General features: G+C 38.7%; 1 protein-coding gene across 3 annotated transcripts in view; it reads right to left on the bottom strand.

Annotated features, from left to right (window-relative positions):
- Positions 1-5,618: 5,618 nt before the first annotated feature.
- ip6k2 (inositol hexakisphosphate kinase 2) overlaps positions 5,619-16,605 on the bottom strand; it is a 35,240-nt gene continuing 24,253 nt past the window's right edge. For 2 of the 3 annotated variants that reach the window (XM_062969838.1, XM_062969839.1), the window contains exons 2-6: positions 13,642-13,939; positions 11,368-11,593; positions 10,431-10,606; positions 8,660-8,835; positions 5,619-6,411 (exon numbers count right to left, since the gene is read on the bottom strand). In XM_062969838.1, coding sequence (XP_062825908.1) covers positions 5,914-6,411; positions 8,660-8,835; positions 10,431-10,606; positions 11,368-11,593; positions 13,642-13,843 — 1,278 coding nt within the window. In that variant the 5' untranslated portion in view covers positions 13,844-13,939 and the 3' untranslated portion in view covers positions 5,619-5,913. Of the gene's footprint in view, positions 6,412-8,659; positions 8,836-10,430; positions 10,607-11,367; positions 11,594-13,641; positions 14,101-16,605 lie in introns of those variants that run through there. The other variant, XM_003217720.3, reaches the window with a different exon arrangement.

The following is a 16,605-nucleotide window of genomic DNA, read 5'->3' on the forward strand; positions in this document are numbered from 1 at the left end:
TCTAGACTGGGTCTTCTGGGAGATGAAGCCCCAAATCTCTGAAATAATAAAAGTTGAGAACCACTACTCTAGTGCCTCCCAAATTTCAAGCCCTTGAATTCTATAAGATGATGCTTTATCAATTAAAATGGAACCATAGTGCTATAATTGTGTGATACAGGCATCCTCAAACTGTGGTCCTCCAGCTCTTTGGGATTCCATCTCCCAGAATTCCTCATCATTAAACAAGCTGGCTAGGGCTTCTGGGATTTGGAGGCCAAAGCAGCTGGAGGGCCACAGTTTGAGGATTCCTGGTGTAATATGAAAGGGCCCCAAGCTAAACAGCTCCAGTGGGCATCAGAAACAGAGGCTTCACCCCCTCCAAAGTCCCTCACCGATCCCTCCAGCCTTATCAATGAACAGAAGTTCTGCAGGCTGTTGTTGAGGTAGTTGCCTGACTTCACCCCTGCCCCGTAGATGGCAGTTTCTCCTTAATGTTCCTCACAGTCCCTCTGGGCTCTTCTTGGAGAAAAAGAGGTCAGCAGAAAGAGGACCCTTGAAATACAGGTCTTTTGAGTCTGGGGAAGTATTTAGAAACAGAATGTTCTTGCTTCCCATCCACTTTGAATCATCAGCACTACTCTACCAAGTGGCTTTCAGATGAAGTGGACTACATCTCCCATTGAAACCCTGCCAGCCTTGAGCTCTCCCTGACTGAGGATAGATGTAAGAAAATAACAATGCTGACCCACCTTCTAGGCTATAGCTCCAGCCCCAACTTACTTTGTTTATAGCTTCCCTCTGATCCCCCCCCCCACCTTTTCAGCTGCTGCTTATACATGAGCTGCTCCCCGAAGTGGAATTTCCCATTCTGTTCTCAGCCACCCACGTGCTGACAGCTGATCCTCACTCACTGCAGACTCAACTGTCTCATGAATTATCAAAAGGAAGATGGAAATTGAAACCTGCATTTGATGTTGCCATGAGGGGGGGGGGGGGGGGGGGAATGTCAGCAGATTTCCAGAGAGAGTCTCTCACCCCAAAGGACACTAGGGCTCGAAGGCTTCTTTGTGTGTTAGGTTTCCCTCCAGAATCCCTCCTCCCTTCCAGCTTTGATTTCTGCCTGAGCACACAAGGCTCTGGGCGGCTGCTTCATGAGCTGCTATGACCTCATCCCCTGATGTGCTCAAAACATAGTGTGTCTCACTGGCGCAAAACGTGACCCAGGCATCTGCTGGAGAGGCGTTCTCACCACCTCAAGCCACTAGGTTGGAACTGGGAATGATAAAGCTCAAAAGAAAACAAAGGTGTGTCCTGATTTGCAAGGTAAAGCTGTTTCTGCCACCTTGAATCAAAGCCTCCCTGGGATCCTGCACAGCGAATCCAAAGTTTCTCTTGTATAAGCATTTCCACCTCCTCCTTGACATCTATGTGCTACAAAGCATTGGTGAGGGGCTTGATGGCAGAGTGCTTGTCAAATCACAGAGATATTTCCAGAATCCCAAGGATACCATCCTGTTCTCTTTGCTTCCCAATAGTACAACCACACTGAGAGCTAGTGGGAAGCTGGCTTTTATGGTTCATGCCAACCTCCTACCAAGCTTTTCCAATAACAAGTGCCGGCACTAGAGACAATCTGCACCACCTGGGTCCTTGTGCAATCTGAGCCAGACTTTGCTTAAACAATTACACTCTGTACTTCCACCCACAGACTCATGGTGCTTAACACTGGCAGACTCAGAAGAAGCCGTTATGTAACTGGCATTCTACAAACAGAAGAGCTCCAAGAAAGAAGGGCAGAACAAGGAGTGGAGAAAGGAAAACAAGACTTGCTCTCACAATAGTCATTCCACCATGTCATTCAACTCTCTCCAAGACTATTTGAGTGGTTCGAATCCCGCCTCCCCATTTTAAATTCTTGAGTGATTATGAGCAGGTATTAAAAAAGCAGTTCTCCACCCCCCACTGTCTGGCTTTGTAAGTTAAGAAAAAGCCACTGCATCGTTTTATTACGTTGTGCAAATGATATGACCCCCCTATCCATAGATTTGATATCCAGTTTCACCTGCCCACTCCAAAAAAAATTCCCTCCCCATGGAAGTGTTAGTGGGCTTCTCTATATCTTCCAGTGTGATTTTACGGCATGCTTCCAGCCCAGGTATAGTAAAAATGTAGAATTTGCTATTATCCATGTTTTCAGATATACATAGACGCTTGTGTGTGTTTTGGAACCTATCTCCTGCAGATATGGAGGTCGTACTCTATCTGACATGTTAAGAATGCAACTGGAGTTCCATCAAACTCAAAAGTTATTGTAACCTCCCTCTGCCTGCAGTGGCACACATCTCCGTGAATAGCATCTGTAGCATAGAACAGTGACACTTAATCTTTGGTTGTGGATTTCAATGGCCAGAAGCCATAGTCAACAGCCATGGATTCTGAGACCTGAGGTCCAAAACATCCAGAGGATTAAATGTGAGAACCTTTGGTGTAGGTATTTGCATGAATGTTAAATTAAGCTTTATTGATTGCCCCAGACCACACATTGCACCTGATCCCTTCTTTCTTCTTGGCCCTTCCTACATTGTGTCGGAATTATACACTTAGTGCAGACTAATACTACAGGAAGCTCTTACTTGTAATCCCATCAAACTCCACGAGGCTGACTTTTGTGTAGATGTGTAAAGGATTTCATTGTAAACTGGGCTTCCCTTTTGTCTTCCATCTCAAAGGCAGGAGAAAAAGGTGAGCCAATGAAACTAGTGATGAGTTGGAAGACCTCCACAGATACTATTGTTCCATTGGCTTCAATGGGACCTATATTCCACAAATTTCATTTAGATTCAAGCTGTTGCCTCCAAATCATACAGCCACAGATTACTCATCCGATATGCAATTTGCCTACAGATAGTTCTGTCACAAATTGTGAGAGTTTAGCTACTTTAGATAACATTTTTAAAAGTATGTTCATGGTGTTGGTTCTAAAATGGCAGTCCTATTAAGGACTATTATCCATGATAATAAACTGTGGTCTTCAAGACTAACTCAATGTTCTACATGGTTATGTTATCTGTTTGTATCTTTCCACCTGATCAGTAACCAATGAGAGAAATGGCTTGTATCATAGTAAGGGCAGCTACCAAGTTAGGTATATACAAAAGATTCCAGAAGAAAATTTGCATCTCTTCCATTAAAAAAGACCCCAGAAGGAGAAAAGGATTATCTCAGTTTGAGAACCAGGAATACATCAACATTCCTAAAGATACAGACCTGTCATTTTAAAATACAGTGGTGCTTTGCAAGGAGATGCCCAATAGCTCTTTGTCTTTCAGGCCCTCTTTCCATCTGATATGCACATTAAGAGAATAATCAGTTGTGTGAAACTCACAGCCATCAGGTATCAAACACCTTAGGCCCGTTTTCATGTATCCCTTTAAGAAATACATGGAGTCATTCTCAATAGAAGCCTTTCAGTGCAGCCAGCTGCCTCAAATGTTGAACAATTAGACATTAAGATCAAATGATGAATAGGTGGAGGTGTGAAATGGCCCACAGTAGTTATTTGCATGGTTCCCACAGTTAATTTAACTGGAAATATTTGTTTCAGTGAATCGAGAAAGAACAAGGTATATCCCATTTAAAATTTCAAGTTTCATTTCCTGGTCTTTCCAAGCTTAAGCTTCAGAGTGATGTGGGCATAGACTGAGCTTTTGCTCAAGATTGCTTTACTATCCTTGTTTAACAAACTTCAGGTGTACACAGATAAGCATTGTCTTAGTTTTACAGGACATTTCAGCAGCCTCTGACCACATAATTCTGCTCAAAATCCTTCTCAAAAAGAATCCATAGTTGCTCAATATACTATGGTCAAATATATTATTTTAAGTATATCTCAAAGACAACGTAGAGATATAATTACCTGCCCTGGGTACTAATGATAAAAACCTCTTTGGTGGGAAATACACTCATCCCAGGAATCCAGAGTAGACATTAATACAAATGGACGGATGAATGGAAGCAGATAGATAGATAGATAGATAGATAGATAGATAGATAGATAGATAGATAGATAGATAGACAGACAGACAGACAGACAGACAGACAGACAAAACTGGACTGTATTTAGAAAGGACCCTGGTTGTCATCCATTTTTATCCATTGTGTTTATTCTAAGGGTGCACTAGAGCAATGGTCACCAAATGCTGGTCTTCCAGGTGTTTTGAAATTCAGCTTACAGAAGTCCTAGCCAGCTTGGCTGACATTCAGGGATCCTGAAATTTGGAAGTCCAAAACACCTGGAGGACCAACATTTGGGAATTGCTGCATTGGAGAAAACATCTTGTTGTACTGCCTATGGATCAGTGGGTCATATTAGAGCAATTCATACTTAGCATTTGGTACTTATAATACAATCTACCAAGAAGTGAAGAAGGAATTATGAAAATGATTATACAGGTAAGGACCCACAAAATAGAATCATAGAAAGGGAAAGTATCAGTAGCACCACTATATCTGGACAACACACTTCGTTAAAAATCAGTAGGATATAAAAATGGGAGATGACCTAGGTGATTACCATATATGTTTCCTTTCATACACACCGCAGGCTCCATACATTTGCCTAATTTTAGTTACTGTGATCCATTATGCAGAAACAAATATTTGGTGATATTGCCCACATAGACAAATACTGAGTACATAGAATAGTGTTCACCTTTCTTAGCATTTGATTCTCCAATTTTTCAGAGTTAAGTTTAAAATTAAACATTTATTTTCTATTTCTAGGCATGTAAATTGTATATGTATATTCATGAAAGCAGCAGTCATACTAACTTCTTTAGGGCCTTATCAGAGAACATGCAGGGAAAAAATATGAGTCAAAACACTCAAAACACAAGATGACAAATGATCCCACTCAGGACAAGATGTATAAATTTTCAGGTCCACTGAAAATACTGTATGGTGTTCCAAAGTAGGGAATTATAATATTCAGAGTCGAGTGTTGTTTGTCTAAGACCTAACTCCAGTGACAAGACAAGACAAAACAAAACAAGGTTGCCTTAAAATACCAAACGTGCTGCCCAGCAACAGAGGTGATTGGAAAGCGCAATGCAGATACAGGCAGTATAAAATCTGTCTTGCAAGATAAGATGGTAAAGCAGTAGCCACGAGTGCTTGTCTACAAGTCAGAAAGAAGTACACTGGTATTTAGGCATTGTAAAAGGGAGGGAGGCACCCCCATACAGCTTATGATTGCTGGGATGTCCATTGGCCTATTTAGGCTCCTTGGAGAGCTGCTTAATGGCTCTCTCCAAAAGGTCCTACATCACTTTTGGAATGAACAATGCAAAAATTTTGGCTCATTGATCAGAAGCATTCCTCCAACATATAGAAACACGTAAGCTCATTCTTATCATAGTTTGTGGCCAAGCAAAATACCAAAAATATGTTATAATAACTTCCTGCTAAAAAGCATTGTATTTTATAAGGAATAAGACCTGAAGAATCCCAGAATCCCTGAATATCAGCCAAGCTGGCTAGTTCTGGGAGCTGAACTTCAAAACACGCGGAGGACCAACATCTGATAATCACTGCCCTCATGCTGAAGTAAATGACTGGTATCGGAAAGACATTACCACTTATAATGAACAAAAAGAATTTTATTGATACATATACACACAGGAATAACAGAGGTATTCGAATAATCAAAAATGGAATGTTTACGAGAGAGTTAAAATAAATAATAAAGATACCCAGATGCATCAGTGCTACCTCTAGCACCACTAAAAGGAAATGCCCTCTTTTGAACAGGTCCATCACTGACAGAGCTGCCGCAACACAGTCTGTACAGTCTGCTACCACCAGAAAGTGGTCAATATTTCTGGAATACAAAGAGTCACTATAGTGATTTCTACGATTTTGCATTCTAAATGTTTATTCGCTGTTTTCGTCCCTTATTTCTTTAATAATAGCTATTAAGTTTTGGAGTCCAAAAACATAACCCGTATCTTGGCCCTCGTGTACCACGCTATCTTCTCCATAATACCTGCAGGTTGTGTGGGCAAAGTCTATCATTCGAACATCAACAGAGCTAGCAGTGGGCTTGTAGGCATATGCCCCTGCAGATTCATCAGATGACTCCTCTGAAAGACCTTCAAGGTCTTCTGGGTCAGAGTCCACGGGTACATCTGGTAATTCCTTTCCATCATAAATAATGAGCAAAGAGCTGGAGTAGAAACGGTATGATTCCTGTTTCTCTAAGACTGATTTTAATTCAGTCAGTTTCTTGAGTACAGGTTCAAAAAGTTCTCTTCTCAAATATTTGCCATTATGAAAGAACTGGTAAAGTGCTTCTTTAAATCCTTGGACAGATAGCTTTCTTCCATGGTATTTATTCATGAACATTAACTGGCCAGAACCTGGTTGGTAAACCTATAGAAAAATCAAAGATATGATTAGTGCCAAATGCAACAATATATCATAATCAAAACTGAGGAAATCAACAGATACAGGAAAGAAGGAAATCTTGGGAAAGCTCCTCTGGTATAAAGGAGGAATGGCATATTTTGGCAATTATAATTCATCAATTCATTTTAGTTGCCAAGAAAACTGTTCAGATTTACATTGGTTTTTTTCCATTTAGTAAGTAAGATGGAAGAATTTAGAATTAAAAAAATATTTGGCCACCATTTCCATAGTCAGGTTATGACATGCATAGCTGCGCCAGTCTCTAATTCAGCTCATTCACTCCAGTATCATGCTTGCACTTATTAACTCTGTTTGAAAAACTAATGCCAATTGGAGTGGCTGCCTGTGGTGTCCAGTGACCTGTTCATGATGAAAAAATACTTTTTTAAAAGGAGCTACTGTGTTGGTCTATATTGTTTGAAGAAAATTAATACATTTGTGAAACTATTCTCTAACATTTTCTTACAAAGCATGTAGGTATCTGCTAGAAGAATAATGAAAATCAAACTAAAATGACCACAGCCACCCGATACCAAAATGATGCATTTCACATGCTTCTACTAGAAAGCATGCTGGTAAAAACTACTTTCCATAAACACAAACCATGAATTGACAATCACCTCAGGAAAAAACCTGTCACTTGAAATAAGGCAAGCTGTTATAAACAGCAGGCTTCTAACAGGTGCTACTTGCTATGAAGTGTTAATAAGGAAGTGGAAGGAGAGAGAAGCTTCTTTCTTAGAAAAAGCTGAAGAAGGGCAAACATATTTCATCTAATAGCAGTGCAGGAAAACTAAGAAAACGGGCTACTTTGTGAGGTTCTGTATTCAGATTAAATTAAAAAGAAACCTTGTGAAGCAACAGCCGGGAAACAGGGATACAAATCTACTTTTATTGTCCCTATGGACACATCTGTTGGTTTCCTTCACATACAGAGAGTTGAGACCACATACCCAAACAATGTTAACATCTCATCTGGAGCACACAACTGCAGCCCTTGGTGTCTCTCCCTCTGTCTTTGGGCAATTAAAGCTCCCAACCCTCACTTCAAGTACTGAATGAAGCAGATTAGAAAACACACAGCCAAGCTTTCCGCACTCAGAAAAAAACCATGATGGAATGAAAGCTGATCACAATGACCAAACGAGAACTGGGTTTTGGAAGATGGAAATAGTCTCCGGAGAATACCTGGGATAGAAGCTGTCCCAAAATAACTGTAACTGATTAATTTTTAAAATTTAAGTAGCCCTAGGAATCCTTCCACAATGAAAGGCAAGATGGATATCATAACAAGAAATGGTGGCTTGCCTTTGAATCAAGATTACATTCTTTGTGGAAGGGGCATTGCTTTGGTTGCTTTATGAACCCTATAAAGGAAGAAATACATTTCTATCCTCAATTCTATCAAAATATAAATAAAATTCTCTTCCTGACTTTACAAAACCCCTTTCTCACTCCAACTGAAATGAGCCAGCACACCAATTTATCAGAGGTCTCAGTGCCAAATGATTTCAAATGCAAAGTTGAATGTGAGTGGCTACAGTCTATGGTCCATGGCAGAATCTGCAGAAGATTTTGCATGTTTTGACAGAAAGGGCAGTTGGTTTTAATCCTTTAATATTCAAGACTTGTGGGTCCATGCTTCACTTCATGCACATGCATGTGGAAACAAACTTCCTCTATCTCCTATGAAGAACCTGCTAATCAAATTAAGGGGCAGCCTGATGGTTAAATAGCGAAATCCATGCATAGTTAGAGAAGGGCACAGTGGCTCACTTTCTCAGCTCCTGATAAGAGCAATTGCTCTGAAGTGGCCCGTCCGCCTGATTACAGTGATACTGCCACGTTCTGGAGCTTTCTTCAGCAAGATGGTGAATATAATGTAAAATCTCTCAGCTAGAAAAGTATGAAGTAGTAGAGTTACAGAATTGTTGAAAGTTAATAACAAAACCGAGTTACTTTGCACCGAAGATAGTTATCAGGCATGTCATTTTAAACTACCTGGCAATGTTCAATTACACCCCCTAAGACATCTATGACTATAATTCAACAACAACTATAATGATAACCTAATATTTTGATTCAGGAGAAAGCTGGAGTTTTCCTACTGCAACAAAATGCAAGTAGAAATTGATTTCACGCATAGTTCTCTTTTCAACAGGGACCCTCATTCCGAATGTCTTATTCCACTCCTAGCTGTTTTTAGGCTCACCTGCATTCCACACACCCGGACGCCAATCACAGCTGAAGTACTCTGCTGACACTTCCGGATCTGATTAGCCTTCTTTTCTTCAGAGGCATCATCTCCGTGTTGTCGGGTTCCCATCTTGAGATCCAACACACAAGGCACCTCATATCGTGAGGTTAGGTTTTCCAGTAAGATAAATTCTGTTTAGTTAAGGAAAATCTGCAAGAATTGTGACTATCTTCTTTTACCAGCAAAGTAATAAATGTTCTACCCAATTGTAAGAATTCCCAAGGATGCTCCTGCTCCAGATGAATTAGATCTTGTGTGAACTGATTTAAGAAAAGGCTAGTTATTTTCAGCTCAACTCCAACAGATACCAATTGCCCAATGTATGTAATTTCTTCAGTGCTCTAAAGGCTTAATACTCATCTGAAACCCATTAGCATTTAATATGCAGGAGGTCCATTTGCAGAAGCATACAGCCCATAGCCTATCAATCGACAAAATACAACAGAACATTCACCTTGTGTATCACTAAGAACCTAAAAGCAGTCCTGCTTGTTCAGACCAAAACTGTGCATTCTGTTCCCAGTGGACAAATCAATGCTCATGAGAAATTCAGAAGCAAGATCTAAATTCGAAAGCACATCAACACACATGTTCCCTAACAACTCTTGCTGTGAGGCATATTGCCTCTGATATTATTTACTCATTTATTTACTTCATTTCTATTTATTTATTTATTTACAGTATTTATATTCCGCCCTTCTCACCCCGAAGGGGACTCAGGGCGGATCACATTATAACACACATAGGGCAAACATTCAATGCCCATAAACACATCAAACAGAGACTGAGAGACACACACGCAGAGGCAAGTTAACTTTCTTCTGAGGGGATGTTCGATTCTGGCCACAGGGGGGAGCAGCTGCTTCATCATTCACACTGACGGCACTTCCTCATACCAGGTCGTAAATTAGTTAATCTTGCCTCCCCACTTTTATTAGTGGTACCTTATCTCCTACTTGATAGATGCAACTATCTTTCGGGTTGCTAGGTCAGCAACGAGCAGGGGCTATTTTTTTTTTATTTTTAATTGACGGGTGCTCACCCCGCCACGGGCTGGCCTCGAACTCATGACCTCATGGTCAGAGTGATTTAAGGCAGCTGCTCAACAGCTGCGCCACAGCCCGGCCCCTATCCTGCCTTTCTCTACCCTAGAGAGGACTGAAGGTGGCTTACAAATATTAAAATACACATCAAGCTATCCTGCTATCTTTTAAAGGGGTAACAATGTTAAGAGCCATGCAAAGACACAGAAATTAATTTTGCTTGCAATAATCCACTAATTATGATGTAAGCAGTCTTAGCATCACACTAAAATGTATTCTTGGTTTAAAGACATGTTTTCACTTCTAACACAATTGCTATATGACATCTTGCAACACACTGGTTTAAAGAGAGATTTTTGCCTAGAACTGCCATATGAGTAACATAGCTTTGTTTCCATTACAAACACATTACAACCAATAGCCTCCTTCAGCTGTAGAGTGCACAGAAACTCAAGCTGCTGCAGACAACTGACCTGCAGATTTATGCCAGCACAAAAACAATTTCAGCAACAGAAAACAATCCTTTATAGTCACAATGACCTATGACTGACAAGAAACCCTAAATCAGCCTCAATAGTCTCCCAGTATTAAAATTTGTATGATGGTATTTAATCTTGCAGTGTTCCTAAGAAAGTACAGCCCTTGTTCTGTTCGCAAACATGACACATTTGGACAAAGGATACTATATTGATTTCGATGTTTTGCATTTTCCTTCATTCGCTGTAGCTGCTGTTGATGGCATTTCATACTCCAAGGATTATGATGTTTAAACTGTGAACTGACGTTCCCCTTTTTCTCAACACTGTAATACAACACTTCAGATTTCTTCAACAATTCAAATTCTTCTTCTAATTTATGACTGAAAAATAAGGAAAAACATTAATATCTCCAGCCAAATCAGTGTACTACACTTTTACAAACAATATGAAAAATGGGAGTTGTGTTCTGATAAGGTTAACCTGTGCACTGCTTTCAGGTGACATTAACTAGCTATTTTATTATAATCTGAGCAATTTGTGCACCTTCCTCTCAAATCTTCTACCCCATTTTTAAAGGTTTTGCATTTTGTGGAGTAGATTCTAGCCTAAGGAATCTTTTGCCACAATAAATGTTACAGTAAAAAGGTCACAACCCCCTTTGTATTTTGAGTCAACAGACTGACATGGAAAATATACATAGGTTAAGTTACTTCTGGGGATAACTAGAACTACAATAAAATCTTTCAAGATGAGACCTCTATAAATCAGAAAAATTTCCTGATATTCCTTCTCTTGTGGAACATGCTGCCAATTAATCATGAAACAGGAAACAAGAATATGATAAAAGAGCACTGAAATTCATTGACTCCTTTTTCCAACGTGAAAAGTCAAGGCAGCAGCATAGAACAAACTGACCTACACAATTAAATCAAACTTAAAGTAAAATTGGAATGTTTAATCAAATGGGGCTTATTCCGAAATACAAACATATAGCACTAAAGCTTAATGCTACAATCCTATGCACAACTGCCTAAAATAAATACAGAAGGACTTAGTCCTGCATTAACATTCTTAGGATGATGTTTTGTAATCCATTGAACGTATGTGTATATGTGTTTTGTTTACTTTTCCTCCGAGTTACCTTTTCATCATTTTTTCTTCTTTTCGATGTTGTCGGACCCATTCCTTAGTGAGCTTTTCATTTTCTAGCAATACAGTCTTTTTATTAGTCCATCGTAGCAATTTACTTTTAGGTTCACAGTCAGAATTATCTAGGCTTTCTAAATTATCATGGTCCCCATTTAGCGGATATGCTATTAGACAGAGGTTTCCATCTTCATCCTCTTCAAAACTTACAGATACCACACCTTGAAAGGAGAAATAAGACATTGAGTTAAGAACCAGATAAATTAGATCTAATAAATCTTAGAACACAACATAATTTTACACTAAGAATATAGCAACTTTGGTTTTTCTCTTACCCCAGTCCTTAGTTTTTTATCTTGCCACAGGCCAAAACTCATCTGTCAACCTAACAAATATCAAAACATCTAGACAAAGTGACACCTCACAGAGAAGACAAGTTATCATGAAGACAACACATTAATGATGCAGGAGATTCTTCTCTTTTTCCTGAGCAGAATCATATAAGAATCAAATAATAACAGGAGACGTTTTCAATTATTGAAAATTTTTATTATTTTTTAAAAATCTGACTTATCTGTCCCTAAAAGTGATGTAAAACATTGAATATTTACATCTTGCAATGGAATATGCCCTGCACAAAAACACCACAAGCTTTAAGGTTTGCTCAACAGCAAAGCAAAAAGCATTTATCCAAACAAAGGAGGGTTAAGAGATTCCAGGGAAAGGAAAGACTTTCAAGAGCAGAGCAAAACAAGAACAACAAAACACATTACAACAGACAACTATTTTGAAGGCTTCCATATAGAATCACCACGTTTAAGTTCACAATTATTTCTTTTTATTTTATTTTGGGGAATATATTTTATTGATTGCGGTTATGTAGAAGTCTTGTGAAAGAAATAACAAAATGAAGTACAAAACAAATTTGACTGAAATACATCAAAACATGGTGAACCTTGAAAGCATTTTGCCTCATCTCAAAAGTCTCTAGAGCACTGTGTAATGTTTTAAGAGTCTTAGAGGAAAGTTCTGACAGGGGTGCTTTCCTGTGCCATATAGGAATGTTACGGCAGAAGTTGTAACAACTGGCTGAATGGTTTTTTTCCTCAGTCCTCTCTTTATCCTGAAATCAACCAATCTGCACATTCTTGCCGCTCATCACTAGAGTTCTTGGCGGGAGACTGGCACTTCTGAGCAGGGCAGGCGGCTCTGGGACCTACAGTAGCAAGGGTGGGGAGTGCGGAAGCTCTGACTGACAGGCCTGCTGTCCACATAGGAAAGAGCTACAGGATAGGGGGAAGCCAGCTAGAAAGTGGCCTTTGGCTTTCTCCTGGAAAAAACAACAGAAACGGACCAAATCAGCCCCCTACCCCACCCCTCAGTCCCTCCCACACACACACGAAAGAGAAAAACCACATATGCTAATACAATTTGTTACATTGTGTTAAATATTTTTTTAAAGCATTTGTATTTATTCATGCTAAGAGCTTGTAATGAGAAATTTTCAAATGTTTCAGTAAGTGTGCACAGCAAACAGCAATACAGCTAAGAGACATTTCCCCTTAGCCTGTCCTTCAATTCAGATATACAACTGGGAAACAAGTGGTTGTTTTATTAATGAAAAAATGTAATGATATAATCAGAATTTTAAAATTTGGATTATCATTAATTAAATCCCTTAAGTATACCTTGGGTCGCTGAGAACTGGAATATCCACTTCCACATACCATCAGAAATAGTTTTTTCAAGTGTAATTTACCTTTTGCCTATCTAATAGCCATAGGTTTTTTTCCATTTCCTTAAGGGCAAGTACAAGCACTGCTGTTTTCACTGCTATGATGACATTTGATTGAAATATCCAGTGTGATCAAAATGTAAGAGATAAAGAACAATCCAAATTTTACACTGTTCAAAAGAAATAATTTGTAAAAGTGCATACAACCTAAAAGATCAGAGTGAAGAGCACAGTATTACTGAAAACATTTACAAGCTGTTATCAACATACTTACCTACCTGTGCCTAAAGGTGATCTATACGCTATCATCAGCAGAGTTGTTCTACTCTAATGCTGTTAGCCAGCCCAAAGACCCACTGGCAAGCATCTCCACCCTGCATCTCCACAGCCTGGCTCAGACAACATCAAAATACATGAAAAGAAGCTCCCTAAAATCTTTTCAGTGTAAGAGATTTTAGAGACAAAACAAAAGAGCACATTTGAATTGATGATGAAAATAAAATGCTCAGCCCTCTTCTAAAGTGGGTAACATACCTTCATATTGAGGAGTGAATTTATGCATTTCTGCAGGAAGAGTCTCATAGAACTGGTGTTCACGCTGGATAAGGGGCTTACAGATGGTCTTGTCATTAAACCGGAGGACACAGGAGTGACCCCCAACCTGGTGAACAAAAGGCTCCAGCAGGACGCCTTTGGAATAATGCTCCACTTCCATAGCTCCAAATGCCGGGCTCATCCTTGTAGCACATTAGACACACCAATGTGGCAGTTGTGAAATCAGGTCTCCCAGAGATTTGTTCCCCCAGAAGATCTTTAGTCCAGTTCAGAACGTCTATGGAAAGAGAAGAAAATCCCTTTTCATTTACCAAAGTGGATCAGAAACAGCAACACTAACAGATTCCTTTGTAAGATCCAGCAAGAGAAGCAGAAGCGAAACTCTCTTCACAGAAGCCGAAACTGAAAAGAGCCTACCAGCTCACAGTGCTGAGACAAACAGGAGTGAGGTCATGCAAAAAAAAAAAAAAAAAAAAGTCTGCAGGCCCCGCCCATTCCTGTCCTAGCCAATGGGACTTAGAACAAGGTATCTCTATTAAGGAGGAGGAGGAGTGGCAATGCAGAAAGTAGATGAGAGGGCAAACCACTCACACTGCTTTTCCCAGCTCAAGATGTTTGCTAACCCTTGCAGTATTTTTTCTCAACACAACAGACCATATGGAACAACTGGATAAATTATGCATTATCACTCATTGCAAGATACTGAACTAAGCTAGAATACATAATATTTAACCAATAAAAGAAAGCAACATTTCCATTTGATGCTTTTAGCATAGATGTATGCACGAAACTTGTCTTTTAAAAAGGTTTTAGCTGTAGCCCTGTTTAGCAGTTTGCAATTCAGCCTCTTAAGCTTTTAAAATAAGGATACCAGCAGACAGTATCGAACATTCATAGGCATTTATATTTCTAAAAGCCCTCATTTAAACTCCCAACCTCAACCTGATTTTTGGACTCTGTTTTGAGATCTTCTGCGGGAGCAGTTTCTGAGAAGAAAATGGGAAAAAACCCTGTACACTATTGTGTGGCCACATATCACAGTAAAATACAGAAAAAGAGAATTTCTGTCATTTAAAAAATTTCTCAAAACTTGCTTTGCATACTTTCACAATGTGGTCCACCTTTCTTGTTCTACTACCAACAGAATCACCTGAAAAAGTATACAGGAGAATAAACTTAAACATTTATTCCATAACTATTTTCTCTACACAGGACAAATATTAATCAGAATTACATTTTGTAAATTTAGTCATTGAATGGCACATTATACCATTCAAAACAGCCTACTGAAACAGTAAAGCAGATGATAAGATAGCCAAAATCTTATTAGCAAATGCAAAGTCTGATACAATCTGAGCTTCAGCTTTTATATCTAAAAATAGCACGACACCTACCTTTCCTTTAAAGAGTATTAAATGAATAATAATGCACCTAATTCTAGGAATCACAGAGTGTTCTAGGTCACACATCTATTTTTAGGTATACTCAAGTATAGGGTAAAAGATTAAAGCTGTCCAAAATAGGTTGAGTCAGCATTAAATGCTACAGTTAAATTATGCTTACTTTTACTAGTGAGTGAGTAGAAAAATACAACACTTTATCTTCAAACTAAATTCTAGGGATTATAAAAACAAAGGATTTAAAAAAAAATCAAAACCAGCATGTTTACAGAAGTATGACTGGGATATAGATGTTAGAGCTTTACCAAGTATTTTATGATGATTGCATGACCATAAATAGTATCTAATGCCACGTACAAAACTATTCAAATTACAGAAATATTGGGAGCTCAAAACTTTAATATTCAGTCCCTCAGAAACACTCATTCCAAAGATAAACAATGTTTATTATCTTAAAGTAAACCACATTCCAGCTTCTTAATACTGCATTCAATTCATTTCTGTAACACCCTTTTATCCAGAAGAGGGCATCCTTACTTTTTTACAAGTTATTCTCACACATAAAGCTACAAATAAAATCTTGGGTCGGACAAACTAACAATACTGGGAATTAATTCAGAGTAAACAAATCTACATAGGGTTTTAATTTAAACCATACCATGAAAACATTCAAACTATTTTGATCAATCCCTAGAACAAAATAAAAAAACAATATGTAAACCAAGAATTCTGACAAAATCACTTTTATCTTCTAGTCCTTACAGAAATGAGGATCTGCAACAAAACAGATTTCACACTCTGCACAAAAGCACACAGCTTCCCACTCTCTATCATCCCCAGTGAGCTCATTAATTTTTTTCTAGCACTTTCATAACTTGTTTTCTTTCATACATGTTCAAAGCAGACCACAGGGAATTTTTAACATGTATTTACATAACCAAAGCACCCTGGGTATTATGCAGAACATGAACCAACAGGCCCTCACCCCCCAAACACACAAAGAATTAAAACTGTGCACTATCATGATAAGAACGTATTTTTGAATTAATGAAAAGTATATTCCATATTGTTCCTTATTCATGAAGAACTTACTCATATTAACACTGTCTGAAAATGGTTTGGAACCTTCAAATGTGGAAAAGTTTGAAAATTTCCATTTACCCAGACTGCTGAAGATACCTATTGACAAAAGTCATCAAAGCAATTATATTACTCAAGGACCAAAATAATTGCCTTGAGTTGTCTCTTAACTTCAACACCCAATTCACAGTATCATCTTGGGCTTTTTTTAAATCTGGAAGCATTAAACAAAGCCATTTTCCTCATATGCTGTATATATATTTGCTCACTTATCTAATTTCTTGCTCAGGAAATATACATTTCAGTATATGTGTTTAGGACTGCACATTGCTCATATAAAAGCCCATATATCTATATTGTTGATGGTGCATTAATTTACAGGCTTCCCAGTAAATTGCTGCACCAGCTTATTTAACAAGTTATGGCTCAAGGCACTGTCAAATACAGTGTTCCCTCACTTATT

This window comes from Anolis carolinensis, chromosome 2 (assembly GCF_035594765.1).
Source record: "Anolis carolinensis isolate JA03-04 chromosome 2, rAnoCar3.1.pri, whole genome shotgun sequence".
NCBI lineage: Eukaryota > Metazoa > Chordata > Lepidosauria > Squamata > Dactyloidae > Anolis > Anolis carolinensis.